Below are 19,222 nucleotides of genomic sequence, written 5' to 3'. Positions count from 1 at the left end.
CCCAGACCCCCCCCATGTGGAGTTGGGAGTTCTCAGTTCCTCCCCGCTCCTCGCTAAAAGCGCCCGCAGGGCTTTTAAAAATACCAGCGCTGGGGCCCCTGCCCCAGGCAAATTCATCTGAATCTCTGCAGGTGGGGCCCAGGCATCAGTCATTTAAATAATTTCCCAGGTGATTCTAATAAACAGCCAGGGCCGAGAATCCCTGATTTATATGTGAGAGGAAAATCCAACGCCAATGGAATTTGTGTAACCTTTTGCAGTTTTCTAACTTCTCTAGCCTGTGAAACCAGTGAAACCCCTCGCACCTCCTCATTTGGGCTGTGAGGACTACAGAGATAACTCACGCACATGGTTAGTGCTCTACAAATGTTACCTACTAAATACAACACACCTGCAAGGTCAGCACTGTGAGTCCCACTTTCCAGGTATTGGGAACCCAGAGAGTTTAGGTCACACAGACAGGCTGTTGTTAATTTCAAATTACAACATGGGGAAAAACACGACATTTGCCCAACCCCAGGAAAGGAGCTAGGGAGGCCATATTGCTAGGCTGGTGATGACCCTGGTAAACCTCAAGTAATGTCCATAGTTCTTTGCACCACATTTATGTTGCAAATAACTGCATGTTGTCTCTGGGGATCTCATCTAGTCCTGCTAGATTCAGGTGTCACGAGCAAACATTAATTTCCTTCCTTTTTGACAGTTTCTATTTAGGCAGCAAAGAACAGTGCAAAGGGAAAACCGCCAGGAGGATGCCCGTGGACAATATGCAGGAAAATTAAATTGGAGTCCATAGATTGTCACTTATTTCAATTTCAGATTGGGAGTGGGGGTTCAGAGAAGGGAGAACCCTGAGGAGGTAGAGGGACAACTTCATTTTGTCATAGGCACTAGCGACGCCACGGCAAACGATTTACAGGTCAAGCAGCAGGTTTGGGGGTATTTAGAACTGGTACTGATATGAAGAGCTACATCGGAATCATATGGAAGCCTCTATGAATGGCTGTGGAAAATTATGCTATCACTTCCATTTACATGACTGGCCCAGGGGGTCTGACTGAATGAAAAGGCAATCCAATGAGAAGCGATTTTCCACCAGAATAAGAACCACACCCATGCACAGTGTGCAGCACCTAAGTTTTTTGTTTCATAAACAGATATCGGAACAAACACCGAGTGCTTCCTACATGGCTGACATTCCCCTGAGAGACTCACACAGAGTCATTACTTTTATCTCATAACAATCATATGAACCAGACATTAATATTGTCTTCATTTTACAGATGAGGAAACTGGGGTGCAGTGAGGACATACAGTTGGTAAGGGATTGAACCAGGTTTGAAACGCAGAATATCTGGTTTCAAGCTTCATGTCTGTTTATAGTGTTAACTTGGTTTTTACATCCAGTCTTTAATTTCTGGAATCACAATGAGTTAGAGGAACGTGCTGTGTACAACAGGGGGCACGAACCATCCTTCAACACAGGACAGAAAGTGGGAGGACATGGTGAGGGAGACTGTAGATCAAATGTTAAGGAACGCTAAAAATTACTTCCAATCTTCAGGATAAGAAGAGCTTTATGGAAGAAGCTCAAAGCTTGATACTGAAGAACAGGTAGGATTTAAAAGGGAAGAGGAGGAGGGAGAAAAAAGTCCACGCAAAGGAAACAGAACAAATAAAGGCGTTGGACTGAAAGGGGAAGGTTTTTGAGGGAACTGAGCGGGTAAGATTTATTGAAGCTTAAGTTGGAGGCAGTATGGTTTGAAAGCTGGATTATGTAAGGTTGTGAAGGCTATTTAGATGTTAGAGTGGATTTTATCTGATCTGATATGTAATGAAGAGTTATTAAAGATTTGTGAGCAGGTGGTTGGTTTGACTAGAAAATTCTTTCTGGAAGACTGATTTGGCAATCTTACATCTATTGCAATGATGTGTGGAAAGCACTGGAAAGGGGAGAGACTGGAAGTGCAGAGACCAGCAAGGAGGTGTCCAGCAGGTGCCTTAAGTAAGAGTAGTAACCAGGGGTCTTTCATTCTCGACCACTGGGGCAACTGGTGTTCTGGACTGGACAATTCTTTCTTATCATCTTTGGCCCTCAGATATGGAATGCTGGTATATATATATATGAGATATCATCTCACACCTGTCAGAATGGCTATCATCTATAAATCAACAAACAACAAGTGTTGGCTAGGATGCAGAGAAAACAAAGGCAATAAGAAACAAACACACATGGAACATTTTCCAGAAAAGACTACACGTTAGGCCACAAAAAAAACTCAATAAATTTAAGAAGACTGAAATCGCATCAAGAGTCTTCTCCAATTACAATGGCATGAAACTAGAAATCAAATCAAGAAATCAATACAAGAAAGAAAACACACACACAAACAAATGGATGCCAAATAAGATGCTACTAAACAATGAATAGGTTAACAACAAGATCAAGGAAGAACTCAAAAGATACCTTGAGACAAATGAAAACACAATGACCCCAAATCTATGGGACACACTGAAAGCAGTCCGAAGAGGGAAATTCATGGCAATATGGGCTTACCTCAGGAAATAAGAAATGTCTCAAAAATAGTCTAACTTTATACTTAAAGGAATAGAAAAAGAAGAACAAACAAAGCTCAGGTAGAAGAAACTACCTTTTTACCTAGTTATTAAACTTTTTGTGTGTTTATCCAAAGAAAATCAAATCAGTGTGCACCCCTATATTCACTGCAGCATTATTCACAATAGCCAAGACATGGAAGCAACCGAAGTGTCCATCAATAGATGATTGGGTAAAGAAGTAGTGGTACATATATGCAATGAAATATTATTCAGCCATAAAAAATGAAATCTTACCATTTGCAGTAACATGGATGGACCTAGAAGGTATTATGCTGAGTGAAATAAGTCTGACAGAGAAAGGCAAATACCATATGATTTCACTTATATACACAATCTAAGAAACAAAAGAAATGAGCAAACTAAACAAAAACAGACTCACAGTTACAGAGAGGAAAGTGGTGACTGCCAGAGGGGATGGGGGCAGGGGTCTGGGTGAAAAAGGTGAAGAGAGGAAGAAGTACAGATTAGTAGTTACCAAACAGTCACAGGATGTAGAGCACAACATAGGGAATATAGTCAATATTATTGTAACGGCTATGTTAGTGCCAGGTGGGTGGCAGAGTAATTGGGGAGAGGGGAGATCACTTCATAAATGATATAAATGTCTAACCAACATACCGTGTACCCAAAACCAATTTAAAATTAAAAATTAAAGTTTTTTTTTAAGTGTTTCACTCAAATAGAAACAAAAAAAAGGTGGGATAGCAATACTCATATCAGACAAAATAGACTTTAAAACAAAAAATGTAAATAAAGACAAAGAAGGACATTACATAATTATAAAGGTGTCAATTCAAGAAGAGTGTGTAACGATCATAAATATCTACAAACCCAATATGGAACACCTAAATCTATGAAGCAAAGATTAATGGACATAAGGTGGGAAAGTCACAGTTATATAACAGTAGGGAATTTTAATACCCCACTCACATCAATGGCTACATCATCCAGACAGAAAATTAATATGGAAGTAATGGCCTTTAATGTCACATGACACCGGATTGACTTAATAGACATTTATAAAACGTTTCATCCAAACATAGCAGAATATTTTTTTTTTCAGGTGCACACAGAACATTCTTCAGGATAGAGCACGTATTAGGCCACAAAACAAGCCTCAATAAGCTCAAGAAGACTGAAATTATATCAAGCATCTTTTCCAAGCACAATGACATGAAAGTAGGAAACTGGAAAGAACAAAAATACGTGGAGATTAATCAATATGCTACTAAACAACAAATAGACCAAAGAGGAAATCAGAAACTACCTTGAGACAAATGAAAATTAAAACACAGCTTTTCAAAATGGGACGCAACGGGAGCAGTTCAAAAAAATAAGTTCATAGCTATATAGGCTAAACTCAAGAAAAAGAAAAATCCCAAGTAAACTATCTAACTACCAGAAGGAACATCACACATGATCTACACCAGCTTTATTATTCTGCAATAAAAAGCAGGCTCAGAGATAGACTGAATTCTCCACTATCACACAGCTGGCTGGCTCAGCCCTCCTGACTTAGTTCAAGGTTCTTTTCACTACCATCTCACTACAATTTTTCTCTTCCCTGGAGATTTATTATCCGCCCTCCCCCCTTATCCGCACCCCCCTCCCCCACACCGGCCCATTTTTGGGGTTAGAAAAGTAAAGAGGGAGGTGAGGGCATGAACCTGATTGTTTCAAGTTTATCCCACATGAGACTATATTTCATACAAGTCCGTTTTGAAATCTGCACAAGAACGCAACACTCTTAACTAAGTTTCCACATAGAAACAGCCATGGGGTAAGAAGTGGAACTCCTACCTCACTCCAGTTACCAACAATCCAGTATGCGGTGCTGTGGCCTGTTGAGAGCTGCTTGTAATTGGAGGCGTTCAGCAAAAACCCCTCAGCAATCAGACTTGTTGCATCTTCTTCAGTCAGGACCAGTTCAGAACTCTGTGTTGGAGTCGTGTTTGGAAGTTCTGGGAGGCTGAGGTTTACCAACTTTTCTGAGGGTGCTGGCTGGCGGTCTCCACCCAGAGGAAGTGGCGTGTTAGCTGGCTTTTCAGTGACCATCCCCTCAGCTCTTGGCGTATCATTTTTGAGAGTAGTAGGCCCTTGGCTGGGTAGCAGTCCTTCTGTCACCGTGCTGAAAGGTGACCACAAGGATGCCCCCGAAAGATAAGGTGAAGGTGGAGGTCCCAGTGGCATTTCTGTACTTCTTTCCACTGAAGCATCATTTCCAGGTACTCCGATCTTGGTCCATGCTATAGAGCTATTTTCATTTTTGTTGTCAGGCTGTTCACTGTTTTCCCCTGAGCCACTATGAATCTCTGTTTCTGGTTCTTTAGTCAAGGTATTGTAAAATGGAGTCACCTGCCAAGTCACAGGGTTGCTAGAAGGTGACAAATCAGAACCACTCGTTGTTGTGGCTGAAAGGTCACCATCTGAGTTAGGGCCAGGGTCTGAATTGGAAACATTCTCTTCATTTGACTGGACACTCAGAGACCAGGAAGTGAGGATGGGCTGGGACGTACTTCCAGGGGAAGCGACATAATGGGAGTCCAGCTCAGTCTGGGTTGAACCATTCTGCCACTGTTTCCTACCCAGGTCTCCCTCTTTGGAGGCTGTGGTAGGACTAGGGCTAGTGACTGCCAGAGAACTCGTGCTCACGGACTCAGGCACTGTGGCTGTGGTCAGCATTCTGGGATTCGATGTCATTGAAGGGACGGGCTTTAAGGGGTCTTGCTCAGATGTTGGTAGTTTTTTCCCATTGAAAATTGTGCCTTTGTTGGGTTTCAGAACTCTCCGGCTGGACGGGCATTGCCGGAGGCCACACAGAGCTCGGCTGTTGGGTTTCCTTGTCAAGTCGCAAGGCTCATCATTGTTCTTGGCACATGTGACACTGCGAATCCGCACTCCGCCGCCACAGGAAACAGAACACTGGAGGAGAGAGACACCTGTTAGATCACTGGGAAACGGGCATTGGTTCTCATGCTCAGGTCCACAACGACCAGGACAGGCCCAACGGGAACTGAACCGTGTGGCTAAAACTCTTCTCTTCTATTTTATATTTGGTTTCTGTGTTCCTTTCATTTCCAATGGAAATATGTTTCTCCTGGAGACCAGCTGAGGCTCAAGACCAACCATTTACCTTCCACAAACTAAAAATATAAACCATGATAAGTACAGCTGAAGTCTCCTTGGGCTTTGAATGCTGGATAGTAGATCCACAAAGAGTACAATGATTTAAATATGAAATATGTCACCTGATCTTTTTAAAGAGATAGTAATATCTTTCCTAGGGTTTTGATGATATTAAATTAATGTAAAACATTTATGTATTCTCTGACATCTATTAAGTTAGTTCTAATGAACCTTTCCCTTTATATTTAGACAATACCTATTATTATAATTCACATAGTCTCACCCAGGTACAATAAGCTCTATTTTCACTTGCCTGTGTCAGATGGGTTCAGATTATAAGCTAGACAATCACATACTCACACACGTACATAGATCCAGGACCTTTTCTGAAATTTAAAGGTGGGTAGTTAACCAAAGTTGGGAGACACCCTTTACAAAGTGTTAGCTGATCTCTGCTTGGGGCAGTGGCAGGGGCCACTCTCCAGTGTTCCCTCCATGTTCTGAAGGGCATGCCAAAGCACAGGCACCTAGATTGCCCATGGAATCCTAATAGGAAAATTCTTCCTCAGGGATCACAGTAAAGAATACTTATGTCATCAGTCTCATCAGCTATAAAACACATAAAGTTGCTACATGACACTACATTTCTAGATGTTTTGAAAAATCTAGATTTTTACCAAACTGATCCATTTTTAGCTTTCTTTTTCAATGACGTTTTACGTTATCCACCAAATAGTTGGCACTTGAACATGAACGGTCCAGGCGTCTATCCTGGCTGTTTCACATTTGTCCGCCATATATCTCTGACCCCGAAGCAGGTTTCTTGAGAGCGGGGACTGCACAATGCTCAGTGGGTTTCAGGGGGTTCCACAGCCATTATTTGGTGTGACATCCGTGTGTACATGCTCTCCAGCACATCTACTGTTCCTTCCCATCTGCTTTCTTACCCATGTATGCAAAGACAGTTGACGGTGAATCTTTCAAATAATCGGGGGGTGCCATTGCTTCGCACTGGGGTACACTGTGCCCATTGGGACAGTGTTAATGATCTAGTGAGTATGTTGGGCCTTAAAAACCAAGCTGCCTTTTCTCATAGTCATACCAGAAAAAGCAGTGCTGTTCTGTGTTCAGCCCACACTTCTGGTACATCTTCCAACTGTGTTTATCTCCTCAGGAGCTGTCAAGCCCTTCAGAAGAGATAAATGCAGGACACAACACCATGCTTAGAACTCATCTCAATTGGTAGCTTCAGAATTCTCAAAACCAATGTCTGCTGTGATTATCGTGTGCCCTTACCTTATAATTTCGAACTCTGTACCAGGCAAGCAGCTTGTCAATCTGTTAATGTCCTCCCTGAGAATTACCTTGCCTTCACTTGCTACCACCCCTAGATTAAAGCCTCTGGGGGAGCCCGCTGAGAAAGAGGTCTGCTGCTGAATTAGTCAACTCCACCCACCTGAGGTACACTGTCAGGGAGCGGGGCTCATAACTGGCTCAGACAGAGCTGCAGTCAAAAACACACTTAGGGTTTATCAGAGAGTTCAAGCTAGAGGGCTGAGTAGAGAAATAGCTAATGCTTTGGGCATGAACATATTTAATGTACAGTGTCAAGAATTTATAAATGGATGATTGGATTTCATACTAAAACCAGCTTTGAAAGTAAGCTAAAACAGTTAGGTACCTCTTCTGGGTTGAACTGTGTCTCCCTCCAAAAAAGATGTATCAGAGTCCTAACCCCTGCTCACCCTCTTTCCTCGTACCTCAGAATGTGGTCTTATTTGGAGATGAGGTCTTTACCGAAGCTGGTCAAGTTAAAATGAGGTCATTAGGGTGGGCCCTAATCCAACATGACTGTTGTCTTTATAGTAAGGGGAAATTTGGATACAGAGACACACACATAGGGACAATGCCATGTGAAGATGAAAGTAGGGATCAGAGTGATGCATCTATAAGCCAAAGAACACCAAAGACTGCCAGCAAACCACCAGAATCCAGGAGAAGAACGAGGAACAGACTCTCCCTCACAGCCCTCAGAAGGAGCCAACTCTACCGACACTCTGACCTTAGACATCTGGCTTCCGGAGTGGTGAGACAATATATTTCTGTCATTTCACCCACCTAGTTTGTGATACTTTGTTATGGCGGTCCTAGGAAACTAATACAGTACTCTAGATAATTTTTTAAAAATCGGCCATGATGAAGAGAACCAACATGGCCCCCAACTGGTTTTCTGTGAGTGGCTGTTTCAAACAAGAGTGCCCACCTGTGTTCTGCAGGAAGCCCGGTGAAGCACAGGCTGCTGACATCTGGGAAGAACTGAGATATTGGCACCTATAGATATCCCATACCAAAAGGGCAGGTGGTCGAGGCTAAAACATTAGGTGTCCAGCTCGGACAGGAGCATCTTGGACATTAATTACAACTGGGGAATACTAAGGTAAGCAAGCGACTCAGAAATGTCTCCTAGCCTTCCATGCTCTGTGTCCCTCAAGCTGGCAGAAACTCCTGTAGGACTTCACATGAGTTTAAATTTGCTTCTCATTCAGCAGTAGACACATCGTTGACGCTTGCTGCAGTGCCTTCTGTCTGAAGAACCAGGAGAGCTCATTTGTCTCTCTGGTCACTTGTGCACTCCAACACCCAAGTGAACAGCTTTGTACTTAATAGATTCTCAGTAACTTGGCTAATTCATTGTTTTATTCATTTGTTTATTTGTATACTTTTTGTCGGGCACAGAAAGGGCTGATCGAAGATCTTCACAGACCCCGGGCTTGTCTGCTTGTGGAGGCTACACCCCACGTCCCATCAGATATATTAAAAAGCGTCTCTAGTCCCAAGTGAAATATAATCATTTTTTCTGTAAAAACTACTTGAAAGACTTTTTATTCTTTTGTTTTTGAAAATATTTGGTGCAGGGAACTCATTTAATTTATGAGTGGCTCTGATTTATGTATAGTCTGGAATCCCAGAAAAGTGAGAAAAGCCTATTTACAAATTGTTTCCAAACATAACACATTCTTTATGAACACTAAGAGCTGTCATATCGTCTGAGATCTAATATGGCAAAGTGTTCAGAGTAAAAGCTCTGCTGCCTGCACTCAAATCCTGGCTCTATTGCTTGGAGGCTGTGCGACCTTGGACAAGTTTCTACACATCTCTGAGCCTCAATTTCTTCACCTGTAAAATAGAGCTAAATAAGGCTCTTGTGAGGTATTGTGTTAATACCTAGAAAGGTGTTTAACACACACACTAAATGCCCAGTAAGTATTTGCTATTGATACGTAATCAAATGTTAATTTCTGATTTGGCAGTGTCCTTTTGTTTTTATGGAATTAGTACATTTGCTTTTTTTTTTTTCCCAGGTCCTCAACATTTCTGTAGGCCCTTGAAAAACTTGCAAGGCCTAAGCCCTGTGCTTATAGTGCTCCATGAGTAAAACAGTCCTCAGCTTGGCTATTAATATGTGGCTCCTCAATACAGGGGCCACAGATCAATTCTGTCAGGACATTTGGGTGCTATTGTCTGGGCAGGTTTACAAAGTCAGAGTAGCAGGGAAAATAGACCCTTGTCTGTCTGTCTTTCCTTCCTTCCTTCCTTCCTTCCTTCCTTCCTTCCTTCAGTAGTAAATTAGTAAAAGAGTAACAAGGGTTCTTTCTTTCTTTTCTTTTCTTTTCTTTTCTTTCCTTCCTTCCTTCCTTCCTTCCTTCCTTCCTTCCTTTTCTTTCTTTCTTTGTTTCATCTATTTATTAGTTAGTTAGTTAGTTTTTTCATTTCCATTTAAAAAAAGTGTATTATTAGTTTCAAGTCTTCGCCTGATAATAAAGTTACCATTTAGTGAATACTTAGTATTTGCCAGGCACTGTGTAAAGGGCTTACATGAATTATCGTCAAGCCTTACAATAACCTTGACTTTTTAAATGAGAAAAGGCTGAGAGAGGTTTAATACCAGTTCAAGGCCATACAATTAGGGCTTGCCAGGTCTGGAAAACCTAGAAAAAGTACTATCTCACTAAATCTATTAGTCTAACTCAAGGAGAAATAAGGGAATTAATGAAGTAATACCAACCTCATGGAATTATTTTAAGAGTTACATGAGATAAACAATATAGCGTGAAAAGCACTCAGCAAATGGTGGATGACACTGTTGTTATTTCCATCCATTCACTTCAACAAATGATGCATGTGTGGAGCTTACTATGTGCTGGCACCGTTCTAGCATAAGGAAGTTATCCTTATAACTTCCTTTGTCTAAGTACTGCTGTTATCTCTATTTTATGGATGGAGAAAATGAGCCACAGAAAAAACAGAAGCAACCACAGATATTAAATTCACACATCTAATAAGTGGCAGAACCAGGATCTGAACCCCATAGGCCATGTCCTTCACCAATAGACTGGCCGCCTCTGACAAAGCCCGTCGCTGAAGTGGTGTACCTAGTAAAAATGGGAGCCAGAAACTTTGATACTTTGTTGACAACAGACTCCCCTTTCTTTACCCTCCAAGCCCACAAAGTAGGTTGGGCAAAACCAGGAAAAGATTCTTGGTGAAATCTAAAATAAAGAGTAGGAGCCAGGAGTTCAGAACCTGAGCTTAGAGGGGGAGGAGCTTGTCATAGGGGGAGCTCGGGCACTCACGAGGTCCCCCATTTGACCCCTGGCTGGGTCAGGGATGAGTATGCCAGGCTGGCACAGCTGACTCCATCGTTCTCTTATTGCTTGGGTTGGTAGAGGTGCCTTGACAGGAAAGGGTAGGTCATGGATTTGCCTTATCTTCTTTCTACCTTGGTCAGCCCAGGGAGGACCATTCTACAGGAGTCTAGGAGCCTCACAGCTCTTGGGTCTTTTGGCCCAGTTATGTTACGGCTTCAGACTCATCCAAGGCAACCTAAAGGGCCCAGTGCAGACCAAATGACCAGGTATTGCTGGAGTGCTACCCTGCATGAATTAATGTCAATCTCAAGACAAAATCCAGAATACAAATACAAGGTATAGCAAGAATCACTATATCATCTCTCTTAAAGTATCTAGGCATAGTTTGAATGTCAAAGACATTTCATCGCATTCTAGTAAAGCTCATTAGAGGGCTAATATGTACAGACGTTAGCAAGACAGAAGAGGGAAGAAAGGAAGACCTATTTGATGAATATTTTGATGCTGATTTAACTAAAAGCACTTCTCCTGACAACATCTCCTGAATGAAGGCAGTGACTCAGACTTTCTGTTCAGCTCCCTCAAGTGGAAGCTGGAAACTGGATTCGATCGAGTCTGCTATCAATACACTATGCAATGGCCTGTATCTGGAACAACAGAAATGAGTACTTGTCACATTGTGCCAATGTTTTGGTCCTTTGTTCTCCAGGTAAGGCATATCATTTTGCTCCCCATAAACACAAACACAGTAAGAACTCCTCAGCCAAATATGTAACTGCAGAGTCCTTTAAAAAAGTATGAAGATTCTGGCAATTAGTAAATTCTACATGACGAGAATTATTAACTGCTTTGGATGCAGCCCAAACACTTTTGGTAAACAGCTTCAATGGACCAGTCACAATACCTTATTCGACCTTATTCTGACAACATAGCAATTTACAGCAATCTAGGTTGGTGGTGGACGAATAGGCCAGGCAGGGACAAGCTATCACTCTGTACCCTCCTGGGAATAGCCGAGGGAATATTCTGGCCTATTGCTGATATATGCACATGCATCAGTGCATGTAGCAGTAGCATACCTGCATTAGATATGTTTTCTTTGCATGCATACCTTTGTCTTTTCTTTTTTTTTTTTGGTCCAACATTTCCCATTTGATAAAAAGTTTTATAATATAGGGACCATATTTACCATTAAAAAAAAAAACAAAAAACTTTTCACTAGATGCCCGAGAGAATTCTGCACAGAATTATAAGTGAAATAAACCTAAACAGTGACTACAAGCTAATGAAAGAGAGTTTTGAAAATAAGGTTATCAAAGCAGCTGCATTTAAATGAGTGTTTTCTGTTTTCAATTAGTTATCTTCAGAGATGGTACAGGTGGTACCACGTTCCATGGTGACCCAAAGGAAACTGAAGCCTGAGAGTTTTTCATGACCTTCTAGCCCACTGATTTCTAGTTATACTCAGAAAATCATATCAGATTAATTTTCAGGAAATGCAACACTTATTTGAATTTCTGTGGCTAATATTAGGAGATGTCCTAAACCTTGGCAGGTCTGGCTTTGACACATGCTGAAAAGATGGATGATTTGAGAGGCGTCTTCCAGTATCAGGCAGTCGTCCTACCATTACGTGACACACCTTTGGTTTTAGCTAACTACATAGTTCCAGTGGAACATAACTACTAGTAAACGTTTAACAAACCAGCTCCTGGGGTGGGTGGGGAGCCCTGATTTGCCACCAATGGTTATAAATGGGCCAGCAAAAATTCTGACAATTTAGCAATTAGCTGTTGTATGCCTGTGCAAGCAAGATCCAGCTCATCTCTGGACAAGTGAGAGGAAGATCCTATAAGAATGGAAAATAAACAAGATAGAATACTAGGAGGTGGGAAATGCAGGAAACAGGCCAGAGGTGACAGATGCTGGCTACTGTGCAATATTCTCTAGGGTCACCTTGGACTGGTTAATAATGAGGAATGGGGGGGGCTGCTGATGAGGCATAAATAATGCCAGTTTCCCTTTTAACCCCTGAGCTTACCTCACTCCAATTGCCGACTGTCCAGTCTGATGGACACAAGATGTCTCTGTTGCAGGAAATGAGGGCCTTGGGCTTCAGCAGGTGCTGGCAGTCTTTAGCGGGCAGAGCCTGCTCGTCAGCGCCCACGGTCTGGATGCACAGCACCGTTCGCTTCTTCTCTCCGTGGGGCCCGCAAGTCGCCGAACACACTTCCCACTCCCCTGCCCACCACCTGCAGACACACATGGACAAGTGAGGGAAGATCATCACCATATATAGATAGACATATTCAATTCCATCACTGAGAAGAGGTACAGCATACAGAGTCAAGAGGTCCTTGGAGATGCCCCAGCCCATTAGAGGGTGCTCTGCATGTTCAATCACAGCTCTAGGGCCTGGCAGAGCACCTGGCATAAGGAGATCCTAAATAAGAATGTTTTTGAATGGAAAAAAAAAAAGAAGGGAAAAAAAAGGCTCTCTTTTCAATCAAGAAAACCGAGGTCTGGTTTTCTGTGGTGCACATTTAAGCGAGTTTAAGCCTTATTTTCCTCATCTGTTGAATGGACGTAACAGTATTGACTTCATATAAATGTTGTCGATCAACTGAAATACCAATTTATGGACAGAGCCTGACACGTAATAAGAACTCTATTATCCATTGTTATTTTGACTGTTGCTATTGAGTAAAAGAATCTAGAATTTTGTCTCCTGGCTCCTAATCAAATGTTTTTCTATTCCAATATGAACAGAAAGCATTTAGGCATGTACTTAAACACTGACTAATTTAGGAGATGATGAATCAGGGGCCTTGCCTTCATCTACTCCACTATCTCCTTCAGTCTACCCATTAATATTTTCACTGGTCCCTTTGATAAGAAGAGTAGAAAAAGAAGAAATGTAAGCTATGTTTTACTTGTCAGCTGTTCTTGACAGGTTCAACAGTTGAAACTGTTGGCTAAATTAATATTCTGGATTCTCTGTGGAAAAACAAGTATGCATGCTCTTTCTCTATCCTGGATCATGGATGATTTACTCAAGATTCTAGGCAGTGGGCCCAGTGGTTACATAGAAATAGCTTTTGAAAATCACAGGAAGCCCGTTTTGGGGCCCTTTCTTTTTCTCTCCATCACTGTGCAAATCTTCCTGAACACAAAAGACAGAATAAGTGTCTTGACTTGTGTAGTCTGGGCTCACCATTGCTTGAATGTACAGTCAGCTTCTCTATCCCTCCGTGTAGTAATAAAATGGAATATTTCTATTTTATTACTGCATGAAGTAACAGTACAGCATGTAAAGTCCTTCATTCCTGAATTTAAGAAAGTTTTCCAATTTTTTGATAGTACTGAATTTTGAAGAAGACAAAACTTTGTAGTATGAGTTATAGTTACAAAATATTGGTTTTATTCAGGTAGAACTTCTTTTGATTCTTATACTCAGGTTGAAAAATATTAGAAGAAAGCTATTCTTCAATTCTATTAGATTCTTTGGTTAATAGTTAAGGTTTACTTAATATTCTTTAGTGTTTGACATCTGGCTGTCTTGTGTGAATAAAGAGCTAATGCTGGAACCATACGATGGGAAAGCAAACGAATGCCCACTGTATCAATCTAATCACATTATCTTACCTCTGACATTTCCAAAAGAGGTCAAACACACTACTGAATGTATAAAATGTCATTCTGGAAGGGCCTTAATCTGAGATGACTGAAAGTATAATTTATCTAATTACTTGCTCCATGGCTTTTAGCTATGTCATCGCAAAGTGATAATGGACCTCTTATTTTCTCATTCTGAAATTTCCTCCACAGTCTCCTGGGGACATTTTGCATATGTTTGTCACTAGTTTAAAGTGAAAACTGTTCTCGTTATTTCCCTGCAAATGTCTTCCAGGCCCGGGGCCCAGAAGCCACTGCCTGTTTTCTGTTGCCCATCTCATTCTTTTGGTGTCTGCCCTGATCTCACTTCTTCTAGGAGTTTTATAATGCAACAGGATAATTTATATTCATATCTGTAGGAGATTTATAACATAAGACTGTTAAAACACTCTGAGTGATTGGTGAGAAGGGCAAAATAATACACAAAGAACTCAGCGAGACAAAAGGCCCAGCTCATTTATTTACTCAAATAAGACAATCTCTCTGGTTCAATCAGCATAGAAGTAACAACGACCTAACCTGATTTTTTCTGTTTTTGCCATCGATTTTTCTCCTACCAGGATGCTGATGACAACTAACACATAATTGGATAATTAATCATGCGTCGTCTTGTTTTGTTCTTTAGACCCTATGTATTAGTCAATCTTATAATCCCAGTTATACTGTATCAACACTTGGGACCTTTAAAAAATGATCAGTGTTCAGGTCCCACTGTAGATCAGTTGACTGGAATTTCTTGGGAGTAGAGCCAAGACATCAGTGTTTTTTAAGAGTTCTTGATGACTTTTATTTAAAGTCAGGGTTAAAAACCATTTATGTTTTTGGTACCAAATAAATGGATTTGATTGTTAATCTTTTTTTCTTCCCAAAATGGACGCTGTTGTTTCAGTATGAGTTATTGTATAATAGAAGTGTGTGCGTGTGCGGTGTGTGTGAGAGAGAGAGAGAGAGAGTGTTTCGAGTCCCTTAAAGAGCCTGCAGTTGTCTAGGAGGTTTACTGTAGTGTGGACCGTCTCTGAGATTGAGTAGGAGGAATGGGATAGAGAACCTCTCAGTTTCTCTCTCATCTGTATTTTCTACCAATTCCCATACCAGTGCCTGCTCTGGCAGCTCTGACTACCAATAAATCAATAAAATACAAAAATACCTCTTTCTAATCATCATCACTCAGAAAACTGTTCTTGCTCAGAACAGAAACTCTTGCTCTTAAAAAAAAAATCACTTTTATAATTACTTTCTTTGTCTTAATCTTTTCCCTAATAGCATTTACATTCTAAAATCCAATTCAATCGCCATTCCAAATTCCAATATAACCATTTATTACAATGTAAGTGCCACTGCCTCCTTGTCCTTTATAGTGTCTTCAGATTATGACTCTATCTTGTTCATCCCACCTCGTTTCCTCTAGCTTTCTTGTTGTCCCATACACACAGTATGCTCATTTCCTCTCCCAAAGTTCACGGTCCTTTTGTAGTCTCAATGACCCCATTCCTTTATTCAGATCAGCAGATGTCTCACAGTCCCCTCCCCAGGAGACATTTGGGAACGTCTGTCGATATTTTTGGTTGTCGCAAATGGAGGGGTAGGGAGTGTAATACCGGCATCTTGTCAGTAGAGGACAAGGATGTGGCTAAATATTCTACAATGGACAGGACAGTCCCCACAACAATGAATTATCCAGCCCAAAGCAGCTAGAACGCTGAGGTTTAGAAAGCTTGACTTAAATTGCGAGCCATTCTTTTCACACTGAAACCTACATGCAGCTGCCAGGGTCAAATGAATTACTATCAGAAGTTTATTGACCACTTTGGATATGCAGGGCACCATCACAGCTGTAGCCTCGCAGAGCTTTGCTTTGCTGTAAACCAAAGCTCAGAGAGAAGTCGATAGAGAAAAGAGAGTCAAATGACTTCTTTCTGGAATCAGAAATACTTTAATTCCAAATAATTTCTTTCTTGACAGGCTACACCATCCTGGATGTGCTACACAAGACTTTCATCCTGAAAGCCACTGACCATGTAATACATATATTTCTTATGTTTAGATGATCAGAAGGTTTTATTAAATCTTTTAAAAAATTCTCTCTTGAATAGTTATTTGAGAAAGAACATAGAACATCCAAATTAGATGCAGAAACAAACTATCACTAGAGGACAATAACCAGAAATAAAAAAGAAGAAATCTTGCACATGATATCCTTTTGGAAGAGGGGAATGACAGCTCTGAATGATGGGTATGAACTTTTTAGGTATCATAAAATTTGGTGACAGAGAAAGATGCTGCAACTTGAAATTCATATCCAAGGAAACTACTGGACTAAGCTTGCAAAAACAAATATCAACAAAGCAATCGACGTTAATATTCATTTAGTCTTAAAAAGCAAATTAACTTAATTTCTTTTCTTTAATCCCTTTGTGAATCTGCATGCATGATTGAGCTTTAGAGTCAGATTTTTCTGTTAGTTTATATCATTTTCATTGTGCTTTAATGTATGAGAAATAATTTTAAATCGAAATATTTTAAAAAGGTTTTAGCACCAAAACCTGCCTATCCTGAGATCGCAGACAGTAGCATGATGTGGTAGCATCAGCACAGACGTCTTGGCAGACATATCTGGGTTCAAATCTAGACCCTACCACTTGTAGCTAAATGACCTTGGAAAGTTTTGTGAAGGCGTTAGTGCCCTCATCTGTACAATGGAATAAAAAATACATTAAAATATCTAACAATTAGGGTTCCTAACACGAAGAAATGATTTGGCACTATGGAGAGCACATACCTTGGTATTTACCCAAAGGAGTTGGAAACTCATGTCCACACAAAACCTGGACTTGGATGTTTATCACAGCTTTATTCATAATTGCCAAAACTTGGACGAAACCAAGATATCCTTCAGTAGCTGAATGGATAAAATGTGGTACCTCCAGACAATGAAATATTTTTTAGCACTAAAAATGAGCTATCAAGCCATAAAAAGACATGGAGGAAGCTTAAATGCATATTACTAAGTGAAAGAAGCCAATGTTAAAAGGCCCTATGCTAATATAATAATAAAACAAAATAAAAAAGGCTACATACTATATGATTCCAATCATATGATATTCTGGAAAAGGCAAAAATATGAAGACAATAAAAAGATCAGTAGTCGCCGGGGTTAGGGAGAGGAATAGGGGGAGCACAGAGCATTTTTAGGTCAGTGAAAATACCTATAGGATATGATAATGGTGGAAATATGTCTTATATATTTGTCCAAATCCATAGAATGTACACCACCAAGAGCGAACCCTTAGATAAACTATGAGCTTTGGGTGATTATGATGCATCAGTATCCTCAGCTCTGCCTCGACCTCGACAGGTGAGTGTCTGCATCAAAATCTTCTGGTGCCCACCACATCTGCTTCCCTGCTTTAGGCCCAGCCCGAATGAGGGGAGAGGTGCACACCTCTCTTTAGGGGTTCTGCTGTATGTAGATCTGCAGCAGAATTATAGCTAGATGGCCTTGGATTCAAATCTCTGCCACCTACGAGCTGCATGATACCAAGTGAGGTCATGAACATTTCTTCCTCTGTAAAATTTGCATAATAATAGTTATTTTTCCAAGTAGTTGAGAATGATAAAGAGAATATATCAGGCATCTTTAAAACATTGTCAAGGGTGAAACAGGTGCTTTAAAAAAATGCACTGTTTTCTTCTGTTCTCTTTTCGCAATACTTCTGTTCCGACAAAGGTGTGGATTTTCCATGCTAAGCAATTCTGACACTAACTGTTTGCAGTTGAGGGTTCAATCCCACAAAACTGCCAATCCCCCTGCCCTTCAGACACCTGTTGCGAGTCCAGGTTGTCACCTGTGCTTCTGACCTACTGGCTTTAAACAAAAGGTTCCCATACTCCCTCCTCAGGTTTGATAATTTGCTAGAGTGGGTCACAGAACTCAGGAAAATGTTTTATTTGCTAGATGACTGGTTTATTGTAAAAGGATACAACTCAGGAACAGCCAGATGGAAGAGGTGCACAGGGCAGGGGATGAGGGAAAGGGCGCAGAGCTTACAGACCTTCGTCAGGTGTGCCCTGCTGCCAGCACCTCCTGCGTTCAACAACCTGGACCTCTATCACCTTTGGTTGGGGTTTTTTACGGAGACTTCAGTACAAAGGCATGACTGATTAAATCACTGGACTTTGGTAAGTAACTAGATCTCCAGTCTCTCTGTCCTCCCCAGAGGTTACAGGTGGGAGGCTGAATGTCCCAACCCTCTAATCACATGGGTGGCTCCTCAGGCAACCCCCCTTCATCCTGAAGCTGAAGCCCCGAGCCACCAGTCATCCAGTGAGCATACAAAAAGACACTTATCGCTGCCACTTTGGAGATTCCAAAGGTTGTCGGAGCTCTGCCCAGAACCAGGGACGGAGACTAAATATGTTTTCTATTATATCACAATATCGGTGCTCAATAAATGATAACTATTATACAATAATTAACAGCATTGTATCCCTCATGGGAAATAATGACTGCTTAACAAATATTTACTGGTAATATTCAGGCCAAGACAGACTTCTTAAAACAATAAGAATGAGAATCTGAACACCGGGGACAAAACTAAATTCAGGAAATAAAAAGCTGTGTTTTTAATCCACTTGAGAGAGTGGCTTTGAAAAGTGAGGCAAGAATCCCAGGCTTGGGTGCAGTGGTTGCTATTTAATGAGAGCAAAGGAATTCATTGGTAGACGGTCCTTAGCCGTGAGGGAGAGTGGGTGTGAGGGAGGCACAGGCACCTTGCAGAGCAGCGGGCTATTGATTACCGCTAAGAAAGGTTCCTCTTTCCTGGCTCGCTGTTCCCGGAGAAGGATTCATAGAAACTGCGACTACACACAAAACCCAGTGCTCGCCTGATCTTCACCTGTAGCTCCTAGTTCTTCCTAGCAACGAGCTACAGTGAGGGGAGGTGATGTCTAGCTCTGGACCTTACAGCCACCTCTGACCCACAAGAAACCACAGAACTGGATAGAGAATAAAACTGGCTCTGAGGTGAGAACACCCTGGCCTCTGGGTCCTGCCTGTTTGGAACTATGAGAGACTGACAAGGCTTGCCTTCACTGACTTGTCTAGACACTTTTTTTTTTTTTTGTTTTACCTATTTATTTGGCATTTATCACAT

General features: G+C 41.2%; 1 protein-coding gene across 1 annotated transcript in view; it reads right to left on the bottom strand.

Moving 5' to 3' along the window:
• The window catches only part of ADAMTS12 (ADAM metallopeptidase with thrombospondin type 1 motif 12), a 264,492-nt gene that overhangs the window by 44,071 nt on the left and 201,199 nt on the right, over window positions 1-19,222 (bottom strand). The window contains exons 19-20 of the mRNA XM_025043542.1: window positions 12,436-12,837; window positions 4,420-5,541 (exon numbers count right to left, since the gene is read on the bottom strand). Of these exons, the coding sequence (XP_024899310.1) occupies window positions 4,420-5,541; window positions 12,436-12,837 (1,524 nt within the window). The remainder of the gene's footprint in view (window positions 1-4,419; window positions 5,542-12,435; window positions 12,838-19,222) is intronic.

This window comes from Pteropus alecto, unplaced genomic scaffold (genome assembly GCF_000325575.1).
Source record: "Pteropus alecto unplaced genomic scaffold, ASM32557v1 scaffold152, whole genome shotgun sequence".
NCBI lineage: Eukaryota > Metazoa > Chordata > Mammalia > Chiroptera > Pteropodidae > Pteropus > Pteropus alecto.
Note: the sequence above shows the minus strand (reverse complement) of the source record. Positions and strands in the feature narration are given on the sequence as shown.